This window comes from Myiozetetes cayanensis, unplaced genomic scaffold, assembly GCF_022539395.1.
Source record: "Myiozetetes cayanensis isolate MyiCay16 unplaced genomic scaffold, myiCay2020 scf2-11, whole genome shotgun sequence".
In the NCBI taxonomy this organism is placed as follows: domain Eukaryota; kingdom Metazoa; phylum Chordata; class Aves; order Passeriformes; family Tyrannidae; genus Myiozetetes; species Myiozetetes cayanensis.
The window spans coordinates 60,072,938-60,089,641 of record NW_026087411.1 but is presented as its reverse complement, the minus strand read 5'-3'; the positions used below and the strand labels follow the sequence as shown (position 1 = coordinate 60,089,641).

Below are 16,704 nucleotides of genomic sequence, written 5' to 3'. Positions count from 1 at the left end.
CCCTTAATATTTACTACCTTCCTTCATCTTTAGCAGAGGGATGCTAATGCCTTCTGATTGAAAACATCCATTTCGCTTAGCCTTGTTTTCGCTTTCTGTTTTTTAAAGATGTTCTTCTGGGTTCTCTGTAATATGATGTAAGGGTAGTCATGTTCCTATGAGGCAGAAATACTCCTGGAAAACTACTCTGAATTCAACATATAAAGGACATCAAATAGGCCTTCTCTGTATGCAGTGTTTCATATTTCTGCCTTTCAGTTCATCTTTCATGGCCTGAGATGTGGAAAAGGCAAAATAGAGCATCATTGTTGTGATTATTATAGGAATGATGTCTACCAGGAAGGGGTCAGTGTCACTGTGCAATCTGAAAAATAAATAATTAAATCATTAAAAGGTTTTATTGACAATTAGTGAAAAAATTTGAAGACAAATCATGTCATCTTCTTTCTCTTGACTGGCTCTTTTGCTGATTCTAATTTTCTTACATATTCTTCAGTTTCAAGTCATTCTCGTATCAATGTGTTTTTCAGAGTCATCAATTTCTCCTTCCCGCTCTGTGGTTTTGAAGATGTGAAACTTATTTTAAAGTGATTTATTAGTTCACTCAGAAACATGAATAATAAATAATCATTGTTCTATTCCTTATGAAGATATTCTTTCTCTGGTACTTTCAGAAGTACTGAAACTATTCTTTTCCATTGCAGTATCAGTCATTCCCATACAACAAAAATGGATTCAAAGTAGGGATGAAGCTGGAGGGCGTGGATCCCGAGCACCAGTCGATATACTGTGTTCTCACAGTGGCTGAGGTAAGTAGAGGTTGCAGACTGCCATGGAGCAGGGTTACAGAAGAGACTGAAATGAGAACGCTTTCTCTTACCTAACAGGCAGACAAAAACTGTATGTAGGAAGATGGCTTTTAAATTAATAAGGCTGTAATAATTCTGCCTGACAGACATATAAAGAATATGCAGAATCCAGTGAAGCAGTGACTGTTTACATATATTTAACATAGACAGCTAGAGAAAACAGTATTAGACTAGTTGGATGGTGTGTGGGTTTATCTGTAATTCCGTAGTTTAAATCTATATTTAAAAGGGAAAATAAATAAAAAACCCCCATAGGTATGACAGCTGATATATAGCAGTTTTATACAAGTTTGATAGTATTTACGGTTGCTTCATTTACTGATAGAAATAAACAGTTTCTTGTGTTGCTGTTGTGCTACCACTTTTTCAGTCTGATGGCTTCAAAAATTGCCTATATTTGTAACGTGTGCAAGTTAACATAAAATGTAAACTCAGTTTTTCTTTTTGCTGTGGTTTATGAAATAGTTTTTCTAATAAATAGCTTCTTTACTTTTAATAGAGAACCTGTTTCTCAGATACATTTTGTATATCTTTCAAACATACCTTACTTTAGTTTTTACATAGTTTTACCAAGTTTCTGGATTTGTTTTGTGAATTAAAATGGGGAAACAGGAAACAGGTAGGTTCTTTGCTCTATATCACTGTTGTTCTAGGCAGCTGTAATTTTGCAGTTTATATTTTAATAGTCTAGGCTTTTGTGTTCCCATTTCTGGATCTCTTTGTGGCCTGTAGTCATATCCCATTTCTGTGGATGTCTCTTTCATTTTCTTATGGATGATGTGTCAGTGGTTGAGTATTTCCTATATACTCTGTGCTTGGCACTAGGTGATGGGTCATGTTTTACAGCAGAATTACCTGAATTCCACTTGAATTCCACAGAATTATGAGATGACAAACTGAAAGTTATGTCAGAGTACAAATTAAATATATAAATAGGATGACCTCGATGTTAAGGGATTTTCACTGATGACTGCAGTAAATTTATGGCATTTGGCACTCGGGTAGATGGGGAGAACTTTTGTACAGAGAGAGTATTGTTCCTGTTTTCCTCTCAGTAGTTAACTTACTACTTCATGGAATAATGAAGTTCTGAGGGACTGACTTCTCATCTTTAGTTATAGTTTTCAGTATCTCTCTGGAGAGCCTCTCAAACATTGTTAATGTTCAGTGCTCCCTTCTATATCAGTTAATCAGAATAGCTTGAGAATATAATTATCTGCACTTTGTCCATGGCTGTATCAGATGTATTCATGCTCTTTTGTGGGGTTTATCTTTTTATGCTGATGCTGGGTTGAACTATTTTCAAATTTTGAACACTAATGGCAATAGCCAGCTTTTAGTTAATTCTTTTGACCAGAAGAGGACGCACTCAGACTGAGAATAGCTTTGTCTTTTCATTCTTTCCATTTTATCAAATGAATTTATTCAAATCCAGTGCTGGATTGAGCAAATGTAAAAATTCTTGCTTTTAGGTTTGCGGCTACAGAATACGACTCCATTTTGATGGATACCCAGACTGTTATGATTTCTGGGTGAACGCAGATTCTGCAGATATTCATCCTGTTGGATGGTGTGAAAAAACAGGTCACAAGCTTCATCCACCTAAAGGTATTGTTTAGTTTTACATAGTTCTGAGATTGAGACTACCTGTGCAGTGCTGTAATTTTGGGGGGGAGGGGGCAGAAATGTTATAGTTCATTTAGTCAAGAGTATTTGAAAATGGCAAATTAAACACTAAGTCTTGCCTAAAATTTCAAGGTCAAAATCCTACCTTTTTTGTTCAGTGGAAATTCAGAGAAACCAAGAAAACAAAATGGACCATAAGAATCATTCATAAAGCATTAGGAAAGAAAATTGAGCAACAAACCTAGACCCTAAATGAGTGCTTATTGCAAGTAAGATGGTAGGATACTGGTGACACATACACTTAAACTGAGGTCTCATAGGCAGCTGAGAATCCTGTAGTGGAAGGTCTTAGCACATTTTTGTTATTGATTATTGATCACCATTACTGTACACATGTTGGCACAGACTAATAAAAGACTACTCTTTCTACAAAGAGCAAGTTTGAAATAAAGACAAAAGGAGGAATCAATAGATCAGTAGTGAGAAAAAAAGGTAAGAGTGGCAGGCAGTTCCTCAGATAATACGAGATTCTCAGGTTAACAGAGCAGTTGTCTCTGGCATATTTGAGTAATACTTTAAATAGTCAAGAGGTGACACATTTTGGTAAAGGCAGTCACTCACTGAAATTTGTTGTGGTTTTGATCTCGCTTTGCTGGATTGTAACATACTGACTAAAATAGGTGTTTCTATAACTTTTACATAACAGAAGAATGAAGAAGGGAGTCTGTTTGCTTCCAACTCTTGGCATTGTTTTGTGGATTAGAATTGCAAATGGTTTCTTGTAGATTATTTTATGCAGTTCAATATATTATGAATTTCTTGTGTTTTTTTCCCCCAAGAAACTAAAAGAGCATTTCATCAACAAAAACTTAGATTTCTTTCCAAGTGCTGTATACACAGAATAAAAAATGCATAAAGTCCATGCAGGGGACAGTTTACGCTGTGAATATATAAGGAGCATTGATTGTGTAAGCAACTGTTTTTCTATAACCTAGGGGGTTTGTTTTAAAGCTAGTAGTGATCATGCTGTATTGCTGATAGCCTGAGGATTTAGTAGGGTGAAGTCTGGAGGAGGAGGTGATTTTTTTTATTGTACTGACTGACGTAGAGGAGAGGTGTTTGGGATCTGTAGGTCTTTTGCTCTTTCTGAAGTAGAAGCGACAGACTGAAAAGAAGCTAGGGAGTGCCTGTGTGTGTGTCAGTCACACCACCAAAGGGAAGTTAGTTGGTGCCTGCAAGGCAGGTAAGTGGTAAGGTGCAGTTTTCTTGGGGAGAGACAGAGAGGTGGCTTGTAGCCTGTGCTGCTTGGAGATGTTTGTTCAAAGGGAAGAAGATAGTAAAAATTGTAAATAAAAATTGATAGTAAGAAGGTAGTAAAAAAATGGTGTCTTACTGATACATGCACCTGGTGTCTCATACCTGTCATTTCTTGTCCTTCTTTTATGACCTTCACATAGGATATAAGGAAGAAGAATTCAGCTGGCCCTCCTACCTGAAGGCATGCAAAGCTCAAGCTGCTCCTAAATCACTGTTTGAAAACCAGAATGCAGTAAGTACTCACTTGGTACTAATGGTGTGAAAAGTTCCTAGTTTGTTCACGTATGTAGTAGAGACTCATAGCATGTTTCAGTGACAGCAGACTTGAGACCTGAAATTTAAGACAAAAACATTTACAGCAAATTCAATAACAATCTCTGCTACAGCTGACCTCTGCAATTCCGATTCATTACATTTTGACTAATCTGTTTAAACTTCCAATACATTCAAAAATGATATCTTAAATTAAATTTAAGATGGGTCTTGCACCGTAATGTTGTGCAACAACCATGGTCTTTCAGAGAGAGTATCTAAGACAGATTTTAAACTAATGCATTTAATTTTAGCAGCACATTCAGGACTTTCATTTTTATAAACTACAGGTCTCTGTGTTTGAGCGTCTCTCATGTCAACTAATTAGGCTGCTGCCACTGTTGGAACAGCTAATTGGGAAACTTAGAAATGACGTGAATATATTGATTGTGGACACTGGGGAGATTTCTGGATTTCTAGTATTTATCTTCAATTAAATGTCTTTCTCTGTGTAGACAGTGATCCCATCGGGATTTCGAGTGGGGATGAAGCTGGAAGCTGTAGACAAGAAGAACCCGACTTTCATTTGTGTTGCTACGGTAACAGACATGGTGGACAATCGTTTTCTGGTTCATTTTGACAACTGGGATGAGAGTTATGACTACTGGTATGATGTTTTTTGTTTTGTATCCTAGTGAGACCTATCAGAAATGCGTTAGCTTTGAGCACTGTGATACTTTCCAGACTGTCAAAACAGTTACCATACCAACTTTTGCTAGATTTGTAATTATGACCACCAAAGTATGTCTTAGTGGCAGACTGAAGGAATTAAATTTCCTGCGTCAAGTTGCATGTAAAAAATGCTGAGATTGTGTTAAATGAATCTTGATGTGTGCTGCTGCATCTGGAGTTGTGGATTGATTTCTTATTTCAGTTACATATTATCTCTGAGGCTGATATTTTCAGTGCAGAATATGCACTATGATAACGTAATTGTACTTGGAATTAGTTTTACATATAACTGTAAATTGAAAGAAAGGCTGCATTTATTCGTAAGGTTCTTGATTCACTTATGTTGTTGAAATTGAACCTTAGTCATCTTCTATAAGGCATCAGAATAGTGGCAAAACCTGGTTTTAGTATTCCATGTTCTACATTCCACTGAAAACTGGGATCCTGCTGTCCTGACTTGTGTTAGGGATGACCTTTCTGCATTTTGGATGGTAGAGGGGCTTTGTGTATCTATACAGAAAAGTCAGTGGATGGAGAAGGACATACCAGGAGCGTAAAGATAATGGAGTAGATTTAGGCTGTCACAGTGCAAGTTTGTATTTGCACTTAGATCTTCATTTAGCTGATCATTCAGAGCAATGTAGTATATATTAGTCTTTGAAGAGTAACTTACTGTAGAACAGGTAGAGCACTGTATGCCTGTGTCTGGGATTCATCAGTGGCAACTTGATTGTATAGCTGAGCCTATAAAAAGAAATTAAGGAAGTTTTCTTCATCTGTATTTGATGACTGCTTAGGCACTGTGTCAGTGAAAATTACATAAAGCTATCACATAACTTCAAAACCTTGTGAGTCCATCTCTTGACATAATAATTGCATGGCCTGCGTGACAAACAAACTGTAGTATGACTGCATTATTGAAGCAGTGGTGAACAGGCATTTTGGTGAAGTCAAGAACTGAATATCGAGGTAATAAGCCATATGAGTCAAAGACCAAGAAAGATTAGTAATTATTTCCATGAAGAAGTAACCCAGAACATACATTTCCTCTACAAAGCATCAGGAAACAGAGGACTGGGAAAAGTTATTCTGAATTTCATCATATTTGCAGGTTTAATAAAAACAGTTATGACATTAATTAATAATTAAAATGGCAGTTTGGCAAGGCTTTTAGGGGAAACACGATGCAGTATAACTGTAGTGTTCAGAGGTGGCATAGGTATCTTTCTAAAATACTGCACAATATATAGCAGACATACACTGAATTTCAGGCTTGTTAATATTCCAGTGTCAGCAGGAATTTTGTCCGCTAATCTTCTCAGGAGAGGGATAAGCAGTTTTTAAGTACATAACCAGGCTTTACATTTTTGCAATTACAGTATTCTGAACTGGGTTTTCAGAATTTCATATGTAGAATACGTGAAATAATACCCTCTTAAAGGATGAGGGAAAATTTAAGTGGAAAATCTGTAGGTTTTCCTGTAGGTTTTGAGAAATCATTGGAGCTGTATTTACACTGAAGTCAAACTTAAGTTTTGATCTTTTGGTGAAATTATAAAATACAAGAAGTAGCAAGAAGATGCTACTGGAAGTACTGTACATGGAAATTCTGAGTAGTGTGACCCACATCTCTGCATTGCTGGGCTTGAGGACAAGAGTGAATAGAGGAAGAAGGAAAAAAAATCAGAAAAAAGAACAGCAACCAAAAGAGAGCCTGAAAATGCAACCTGAATGCATCTCACTTACATTTTTAATTTTAGATACCAGGTTTGTTGGGACCTTAAGATATCTTAGGTGCATAAATGTCATGTCTACCAACTCCTGTCTGTAACTAAAACCAACAAGATTTTTTGAGATTACCTAATAGCAGAACCTCCACCTGCATGTAAGTTTCAACCTCAGAATTATAATGAAGGTGAAAAAATGTATTTAGTGTATGTTAGTGATTTTCAAACAAACACCTTTTTCCTTATACCTTTTGTGATTTACTTAGAGTAGATTGAACTTTCTCATTGAGGTTAAAAAAACACTTCCTGTTCACAGACTGATTCTACTGGACTTCAGTAAAAAACCATCACCTAAGCTTTTTTAGGCTTCAGGCATTCAGCTTGAATATACTCTTTCTTTTTTTCTGAGTGTTAAAAAAGACATTATTGGTTCAAAATAAGTAGTCTGGCTAGAGTTAGTCATTACAACAACTCTTTAATGCATTATCATGATACTTCCAGTGTATTATAAATCCTATTAAGTTTTCCTTTGATAGTGGCTTTTAGATGGAAGAAAAATGAACAAAATTGTCAAATTTAAGACTTCTCGAAGGAGAATTTTGACCTATACGACACATGCCTTCAGGCTATTTCTGTCTGTCCCATCTCTTTTGATGAAACAAGTAATACTTCTTCAAAAGCCAAAGGCATTTCTTCTGAATGGAACTTCTGAATTTTCTTATTGGTGTGTGAATCTGGAAATAGTGTTGGGAATCTTTGAGTATATCAGGACCGTGAATCAACTACAGATCCATCCTATATTCCTCCATTCTCTTACATCAGTTTCGCTTACACACAGATCTTTGTTGCCTCAGTGTCCTAATTTTTTTTTGTGACCAAATCCAAATGCAGCCAGAGCTTATGAAAGAGGTCAAGCTGCGCCAGCTTGTTGCTGCTTACCCACAGAAGAAGTGGAGCAGTGGCCACTGCTGGACATGCTGCAGCCAAACCTGCTGCATCACAGAGCTTTGGCTGCCCTCAATCATCCTTGTCTTGCTTTGAACTTCCCCTGCAGAGAAGGTGGTACAGTGAGCTTTTGGGATCAGCTTACCAGGAGTGTGATAAAATATGATGGGCCATGTGTCACTCACTCATTGCTCTGTTCCTCTCTGTCTTTGCATAAAAAATTGATTTCTAAAGTGTCTCATGGAAACAAATCAACTTTTGATTTTCTGAACCATTTTCTGATCAGTCTGAGTTTTGGAACATACTGGATTTTGGTGTGAGACTAAGATGCCAGCCTTGTTTTTCACCAGTATTTACTACTTTGCTAACAGCTAAATCCTTACAAGTTGTGCTCTACTTGTTTCATTTTTTAGATAATTGACTTTGCTCCACTCTGTCTTTGAAAAGAACAGTCTTTTTCAAGGGGTCATATTATGTCAAAAAGGAGATAAAACAATCTTATAGAACCATGAGTCATGGTGCATATTTTTAATGATTTAAATAGATAATGAACCATTATCTGACCCTGAAGCTCTAAAATTTTATACAAATCACAGTGCAGCTGTCTTATCAGACATTAAATAGAAAATATGGTAATGTTGCTGTACCAGTTCTGGATGTGTGCCATAATCACGTGGACCATGTTTTGGGAGGTCGTTATGTAAAATAATACCAGTTTTATACTTGCCAGTGATGAAGTATTCTCAATTATGCACTAGATGGGGCTGCAGGATGGGTTTTGTATTTTTCTTTTTTTTTTTTATGCACAGTTTGATTACTGACATCTCACAATCAAGAACTTGTATAAATGTGATTCTTGAGGGTATATTGTTACTTATGGGTGTATGGGGCATGTGTCTGAGTCATTTTTTTATAGTTAACATTTGCATTACAAATTGTATCTACATTTAACAAAGTGAAAATCAAAATATTAAAAGGTTTCTTTCCCCAAAAGGGAAAATCAGAAATTATTTCAAAACAGAAAATGAGTATAACACATACAGCTTATTTTAAAGGAAATGCTGACTATTTATTAAAAAAGTCTGTCCAGAGCTTCATGTGGAGACCTATTTCGGAAAATATTTTTCTAAAATAATTGCCTATTAACTTTTTCAACAGCTAGCATTATTATCCATCTCTCTTGATCTAGTCATAATGAGCTGTTTATATAGAACAGATTTTTGGGAAAAATTAACAGAGCTGAAAATGATCAACAGAAAAATACTAAGTCTTTTCCCATGTGTGAGTCTGCCATTGGGATGTGCTCTCCTGCCGTGAGTTAAGGACTGTTGAACTGCACACATGTTCCTTTCACGCAAAGTAGTGCATGCACCAGGGGGTCATGTTGTCAGCTGCCCTCAGTTTTCCTTAATTGTGGAACTGCTTCCCGGCCTTTTACATCATGTAGCTATTCCCTGCTTTGAGGTTTTTTTCTGCAGTTAAGATGTCCATAACTCAGCAAGCTGTCACTTGTTCTGTCCCTCTGCATAGCTCTCTTACAGATTCATCTGGCGCACTCTGCTGCTTTTGGCTCCACTTCAGCTTCCTGGATTAGCTTCAGTTTCCCATATGGATAATAGATACCTTTTTCTGTCTGCATGTTCTCACACAACAGAAAGAATGATTCACAAGAGACACGAATGGTGCGGACGTTGTAATCTTGTTTTATTAGTTGAGCGTGCGTTTGTCACCTGTCCACTGCTTGACAGAAGGTGGTGGTGGTGCTCTGCTGTGGTCCAGGGTTAGGTAGATTTGGAGGTGCAAAATCCTTCAGCTTCTGCTAGTGTTGGTAACCTTTTTTGGCCTAGCAAGCATTCTCACAATTTGTGGATCATTGTGTTTTATGAAGCGTGTGAGTTGGGTGATCTGCCTTCTGTTTTGGAACAAAGGAAATAAAAAACTGTGGGATATTACAAATTGATTGTGAAAGGTCAGTGTAGCCCTTAGCGTTCCAGTTGACAAGGCTTGGGCTTAGTCTGATAGACTGTTGTTTTTCTTCACAACTAGATGTTATGTTTGTTAAATAACACACATTAAAGCTTAATAGTTCTACTTTAAATTGTGTGTGACTTTTACTGATCTCTACTTTATACAGTTAAATGAACTGTTAGAAGCTTAAAGACTATATTAAATCGGTAGGTGAGAATGGACTGCATGATCTGTTTTTGCTGGAACAGTTTTGTTTTGTTTTTTTTCCCCTGAGGCCACTGTGATTACAGACAACTTCATATAGGCTTATCTACAATGACTCGGGTTTTCTTTTAAAGCAAATTAAAATTAGTGGATGTTTTATAGTGGTATTGGTCAATGCTATTGTAGCACGTGTTGCTTTATATGCCATGTTTACACCCATTGCTGTAATGTCATAGCATCTTCCAGGAGTGCATCTTTCATTTCTACATAGCTTGGTCATTTTCTTCTTCTGGAATCTTCAAGGCAAGAAGTGTGTGCACTGGCATTCACTTTTCGGAATTTTATTAAAATGTATATTGAAGCTATACTTGAAAAAGCAAACCAAAACAAATGCATTTAGAAGGTTTGTCCTGGTAAGTGTTTTTACATTTCTACCTGGTTATTTTAAGTATAATTCTGATAATACCATAGTGACTCATGAGCATGGGTCTTGTTCCCAAATTTAACTCAGGGAACTTTTCGAAAGAATTTGTGGACTTTACTCCAAAACATTTTAGGTAATAAGAGCATATGCCTTCTCAGTGCAGAAGCATACCTTATCCATGTAGAACTCTGACTTGAGGGGGATTGAAGAGAGAAGTGCTGCCCCACAGGCTTGTTAGCTTCTCTTTTTAGCTACTGTAAAGAGACTAGAAGACACCAGAGGGAGAATGAAGCACTCACCTTTTTCCTCTTATTTGGGCAAACCATTTCTAGGAGTCAGGTGTTGAGTTTTAACAGTGCAAGATTATCACAAAAGCTCTTTTGCTTCCTTTGCTACTAGAGAGTACTTGGTGTGATACTATAAATACAGCATAACTTTATGAGGTGTAGTAGGAAAAAATGTTGGTATTCTTGAACTAAGCTGAATCCTTAACTATTATCAGAACCATTCTAGAAAGTATCAAAGGTAGATTTCAAGGTGTCAACTGCTAGGAATTTTCTGTTTGGCATCATTACAAAGAAATACTAGTGGAACTGTTTCATATATATAGCCACAAGATAATTGTATTACATTGGCCAGTATTTTTCATCATTAGTGTTTGACTCTGTTTATGTAGAAGGCTCGAGAAGTGCTTGTTGTGAGACAACGTTCTGAGACACCCAACCTGCATTTCTATTGTTGAAATATATCCATACTGAATTTTAGGCATCATGTAAAAGTACTTTTCAGATTTAAAAAACAAAACAATGCAAAACAAAAAAAACCAAAAAAACCCAAAACAAACAAACAAAAAACCCCCACAAAATCAAAACAAAAAACCCCCAAACAAACAAACAAAACAAAAAAACAACAACAACAAAAAAACACACACAAAAAACAACCAACCAAAAAAAAAGTGTTATTCCATGGATTTCTCCTTCATTTTTCTTTTATGCAGCAGAGGTTTAAATCTCTAATGTGGTAGTAGCCCGGGGTTCAGTCTACGGTCTTTTCTGTGCTGTGTTTCCTTTTGCAGTTCTTATACTATGTTTGTGTTCAAGATCTACAGACCTCACATTTTGTTCTGAGCCTTAAGATGATAGAGTGCCTCCTAATTTACCTTTAACTTCTTTTTCTGTCATGCACAGTTCATTACATCCTCTTAGGTGTTGCAGATTATCAGCATATGATATTTTAAAAACATATAAATTAGTATTGCTAATTAAGGAAACTTAATTTAAACTTCCAGCATGCTAATACTTTCTGGGTAGATACAGGTAAATGCGTGTAACACTCAGAGAGGGTAGATCCACACTGTTCAGACATTTTGCATTAGTAAGTCTTAGGTTGAGGGAAAATGGAGAGAATACCTGTTATTCTCCAGCCTAATGATGGAGACATTGACTTCAGAGAGGGATTAAATAGAAACTGGATCGTGAGTGTTTAGGTATTTTATGCAATTATTATTTCATATGAAGTAATGTCTTCATGCATGGATGCTATCTGCTTGTCCTCTTTTCTCATTAAATACTTGAGCAGTGTTTGGAAAACAGCAGGATGGGAGATGGTATTTCAGTCTAGACCACTGCTTGGCTACTTCAGGTTGGTTTCTTGATCCTTCCCTGGGGAACTAGGACTGAAGTAGCCGTAGCTACTTCAGCATACTCAGACTTCAGTTTGTTGATCTCGGTGGGTCCTTGAAGTGAGTGGGACACTGAGCTTGTGGTCACTGGAGAGGTGAAAATGCTGATGGGATTCTCCAGAAAAGAGAGAGGAGGTGTAGATGGAAATATTTAAGGTCAGCTACTGAAACACCTTTAGGCTTAGGAAATAGTGGAAGAGAGAGATAGTGCTCTGTAATATGGAATTTATCTAACTAAAGAAGTTAGGTGGGGCAGGCTCCTAAGAGAAGTGAGGTCCTTAAGGACAGATCTGCAGAGGCAGTGTGTTTGCACAGCGTAGTACAGTGCCATGCAGAATAATGCCAGCCTGTTGTGTCAGCATCATGTTTCTTAGTCTGACTATGTAAGTACTGTGTACTTCTTTAAAAAAACATGGTTAATTGTTTGGCCAACTCAAAAACAATCATTAAGTATCAGTGCAGACATAGGGGTGATGCATGTTTCACAGCAGAGTCTGATAGCTTTTTACTTTTCTTGTAGATCAGTCTGTCTTTTTGCCTTTCCTAATAATACTGAGTAGTAATATAATAATTATAGTATATACAGTATATATTATATACACTGTGTGTTCTATTGTGCAAAATGTATTACATTATGAAATAATATAATATGTAGTATGAATATATAATTCTCTATATAATAATATTACAGAAGGCTTAAACACATTTACTCTCATCTACTTTTATATACATTGGTTTTTTCCAACGTGTGTCTTTTTTGTTTTTGTAAGAGAACTTTATAGCCAACACCCACTGCCACTTTTTTCTATGCACAGTGTAACTGACCCAGTGAGCACAGTGAGAGCGATCTCTCCTTGCTTCAAACAGATGCCAGCATGTGAAGTGTAGCTCCCCCTGCCCCTGTTAGTATTCTGTGGTTCTTGTGGCATGCCACAGGCAACAGCACTAATACCAACTATGATGCTTTTGACAGAAAATATGGGACATTGTTAACCTCTTAAGTAGGAGTTTGGTCAGTTTTTTTACGGCAGTTTGCAGTCTTGGATCGTGGATTAGTTCTGGATTCTTTCATGCGGTTTGGGACCTAAAATGTTTTTTTTTTGTTTTTGTTTTTTCTTGACAGTTTTTTTCAGACTTTGCTTTTGTGCTGCTGGGTTACAGTACTTATTTATAGCTCCATTTAAACCACTCAGAATACAGTTTTGAATTTTTGCTGGTTATTGACATGCATTTCAGTTATGCGTGATTTTCTCCTCTGTCTTCAGGTACAACTTGGATCATTAATCAAGATATTTAAGCTTTTGGTTTAAAGTTTTGGTCTTAGTGTTGTAAGACTCCATCTGTCTTTGATGGAGATTACTGTGTTCTTGCAACTAGCCAACATGATTTCTACCAGCAGTCTCTACGTGTGAATTTTTTAGGTCCAGCATTATAGCTTCTCAATGGAAATCTACCACAGACTTAAAGGACTTGATTTTTTGATCTTCCAGTGAAATTGTAAATAAATCCTTACTCTTGTATAAGTGGTGACAAGTCTGTGTTAAATGTGTTCATATCTTCAGGTTATGTTTGCAGTTTAAGAATTTATGTTTGCAGTTTTAAGTGTAAATTGAAGGTGTCATGGGTTGTTTGGAATTTAAGTATCTCTTGTATGTCTTGTTTTGAAAGCATAATAAGATATCTGAAGAACTGCATTATCAGGCCCTGTTCTTCTCCCCCTCCTCCAGGTGTGAGGCAGCTAGCCCACATATTCATCCTGTTGGATGGTGTAAAGAACATAAAAGAACTCTCATCACCCCACCAGGTTTGTATCTTATTACGTCTGAAAGGTTTAAGGAGGTTATAATCAGCTAACATCGTTAAAACTTATAATAATCTTACTGTTACCTCTCATGTGTTTTTTCTTTCTGCGATTAAGAATTAATATTTGTGGAGTTGTTAAATTTTTTTTTGCAGGACATAATGTATTGAAAGTAGAAGTATAACAGATGTTAGGTGTTAAGTATGCAAATGTATACTGCTTTAGTAGAGATGTCTATCCACAGAAGATATCCCTTGAAATCTGAATAAGTTTTTGGCTGACTGTATCCACTTATCGTAAGACTCACATTCTAAAAATGCTGATAAAGCAAATTCAAGATGTGTGAGATCATTGCATAAGAAAAACATGTTCATGCAAACTGAATAACAGGTAACCGTTTGATGAGAAATTGTCCTACATGATCAAGGCATCAAACTTGTAAGGGTCTTTGGAAGGGAGGAAAATACTATGAGAGAGACCATACAGAAGAATGGAAGTGTATTCGTTAGGATGAGAGACCACTGCTGTTTTTCAGGACTGTTGTGTCCAGCTGGATGATCTAAATAACCCTTAATCGGCATCTGTGGTCTGAGAACATGGAAAATTTTAATTGGTTAAAACCAACTTTGACAGAAATTCTAATAGCCAGCAATCTTGAAAAGTTAAAAGCAACCTGTCTGTCAGGAGGTTAATTGCAGCCTATTATTCAGCTAAATCCTTTGTAAAACAAATTAGAATAGGTTTTGTTCTCTTCTAGATTACAAATCATAATGTTTAAACTTCAAATTAAACTTGATGCAGACTAAAGGTGAAGGACGGGCCCTACCAAGATACCTTTGTGTTTCTTGCATAAAGTGTTTATAACATGACACTTGCAGAGAAAGGCAACATCTTCTGTAGATTAGTCTTACTATAGAGATCCAGGATATTTTGTTACAAATTTAGTTAAAAAGAACTCACTAAAAGAGTAAGAAGTAGTCAGGTGTGCTCAGCTGTAGTACAAACTTATCACTCATTAGACTGTGCTTTCCAGTGAATTACTGTTTATTACTTGAATGAATTTGTTTAATTAAATGGACAGAGTTTTTGAGTCCACATTATTTATATTACAGAGAGAATCAGAGAATATTCCCCTATCCACAGCAATTGAGTACAATAACTTCTCAGTATTGTGCGTGAGAAGGCTGTTGACTTTTTTTGACCTGTCTGGTGGATGTGTCCAAGACAATTTAGAAGCACCTTTCTTGTAATTATTTTAAAAGTCCAAAGCATAAATCACAACAGTATTATAAAAGTGCTAGGCACTCTGTAAATTACACTTTATTTTTTTCCACTGCTGTGTTTAATTTTGATCACATTTCTTCTGTGCCAGATTATCCACATGCTAAGCATTTTTCTTGGGAGAAGTATTTGGAAGAAACCAGTTCATTACCTGCACCTGCAAGGGCTTTTAAAGTGGTGAGAAAATGGTTATATTTTTTAAGTTCATGTAATTAAGTAGTTTAAGAAGAAAATATATATATATGGTATTCCTATGTTTCCAAATGTGTCCAGTTAATTACTTGCATAATAGGTGGTTTATTTTTATGCAAGTTTGCAGCTCACTGTTAGAAGTCAGATTATTATAAATCACTATTACTTTATTACTTTAATTATTGTAAATGAGATTAAATGCTACAAATATATTACTAATGAATGTAATTTGCTATGGAAAATTACTGCCTACTTATTAGAAATAATGAGATAGCTACTGAGCCATGATAACATGTTTTGAAGATACATATTTTTATCTGTACATTTTATATAGTGCAATAAATACAGTGTAAAAATGATTTTAAGAGATTAGTCTGTCCATCTAGTCCATTGCCTCGGGCAGTAACCAAGAGAGAACTTGTATCTAACACCATTTAGTAGACTACTTCTTCTGTAATCTTGCAGCTAGGGCCCATGGGCAGCATCCACAAGCAGCTTCCCCAGCTTAACTAGGGTGTTTGTGGGCAACATCCTTTTCTTTTATGTTTGTACTTGCTGGTTTCTTTTGGTGAAAACTATCTTTTCTGAGCTCTTAAGATTTCAGTGATGGTCATCAATGCAGAAAGGAATCATAAAATCATAGAATGGCTTAGTGTGGAAGGAACTTTAAAGATCATCTAGTTCCAAGCTCCTGCTGTGGGCAGGGACACCTTTCACTAGACTGGGTTTCTCAGAACTGCATCCAACTTGACCATGAACACCTTCAGGAATCAGACATCCACAGCTTCTCGGGGCAACCTGTTCAAGTGCCTCACCATTAAGAATTTCTTCCTAATATCTAATCTAAAGCTGCTCTCAGTAGTTTGAATACATTCCCCCTTGCCCTGTCACTACATGCTCTTGTAAAAAAATCCCTCCATCTTTCTTGTAGGTTCCCTTCAGGTACTGGAAGGTTGCAATTAGGTCACCCCTACACTGTGTCTTTTCCAGGCAGAACAAACCCAGTTCTCTCAGCCTTTCCTCATAGGAGAGAGAAATGTTCCATCCCTCTAATCATCTTGGATTGATGTTGAGAGCCAGTGTCACATGGCTGGTAGCTCCCAGCCCCTTGCCTCACAGCACACTAAAGCACATTTGCCTCAGCTTTTCAGATGAGGGACACTAATGCTGCATAACACTTTGCTAAGAGCAGTTGGATTTACAAAAGCAAAACTGGTGTTTATAGCAGTTCCTGGGGTCAGCAGGTTATTAATGACCAAGTTTATTAATGACCTGCAGTTTGTCACTCCAAGGTGCATCTAATAACATTTCTTAATCTTATATTCTCAGCAAGAATATCCTGAGCAAGGACTAGGAAGGTATTTAGCTATATCTGAGATGGTAACACTTTTATATAGAATAGAATCATAGAATCAGATGGGTTGGAAAGGACCTCTGAGATCAAGTCCAACCGTTGATACACTACCACCACAGTTACTAGACCATGGCACTCAGTGCCACATCCAGTCTCTTCTTAAATACCTCCAGGGACAGAGAATCCACTACCTCCCTGGGCAGCCCATTCCAATGCCTGATTACCCTCTCTGTAAAGAATTTCTTCCTAATATCTAACCTAAACCTCCACTGGAAATGCTTAAGACCCTGCCCTCTTGTCTTACTGATAGATGCCTGGGAGAAGAGACCAA

At 36.7% G+C, this 16,704-nt stretch overlaps 1 protein-coding gene across 1 annotated transcript in view; it reads left to right on the top strand.

Annotated features, from left to right (window-relative positions):
* L3MBTL3 (L3MBTL histone methyl-lysine binding protein 3) overlaps positions 1–16,704 on the top strand; it is a 76,751-nt gene that overhangs the window by 28,988 nt on the left and 31,059 nt on the right. The window contains 6 exon segments of the mRNA XM_050314731.1: positions 705–809; positions 2,342–2,477; positions 3,953–4,044; positions 4,580–4,731; positions 13,473–13,549; positions 14,919–15,004. Coding sequence (XP_050170688.1) covers positions 705–809; positions 2,342–2,477; positions 3,953–4,044; positions 4,580–4,731; positions 13,473–13,549; positions 14,919–15,004 — 648 coding nt within the window.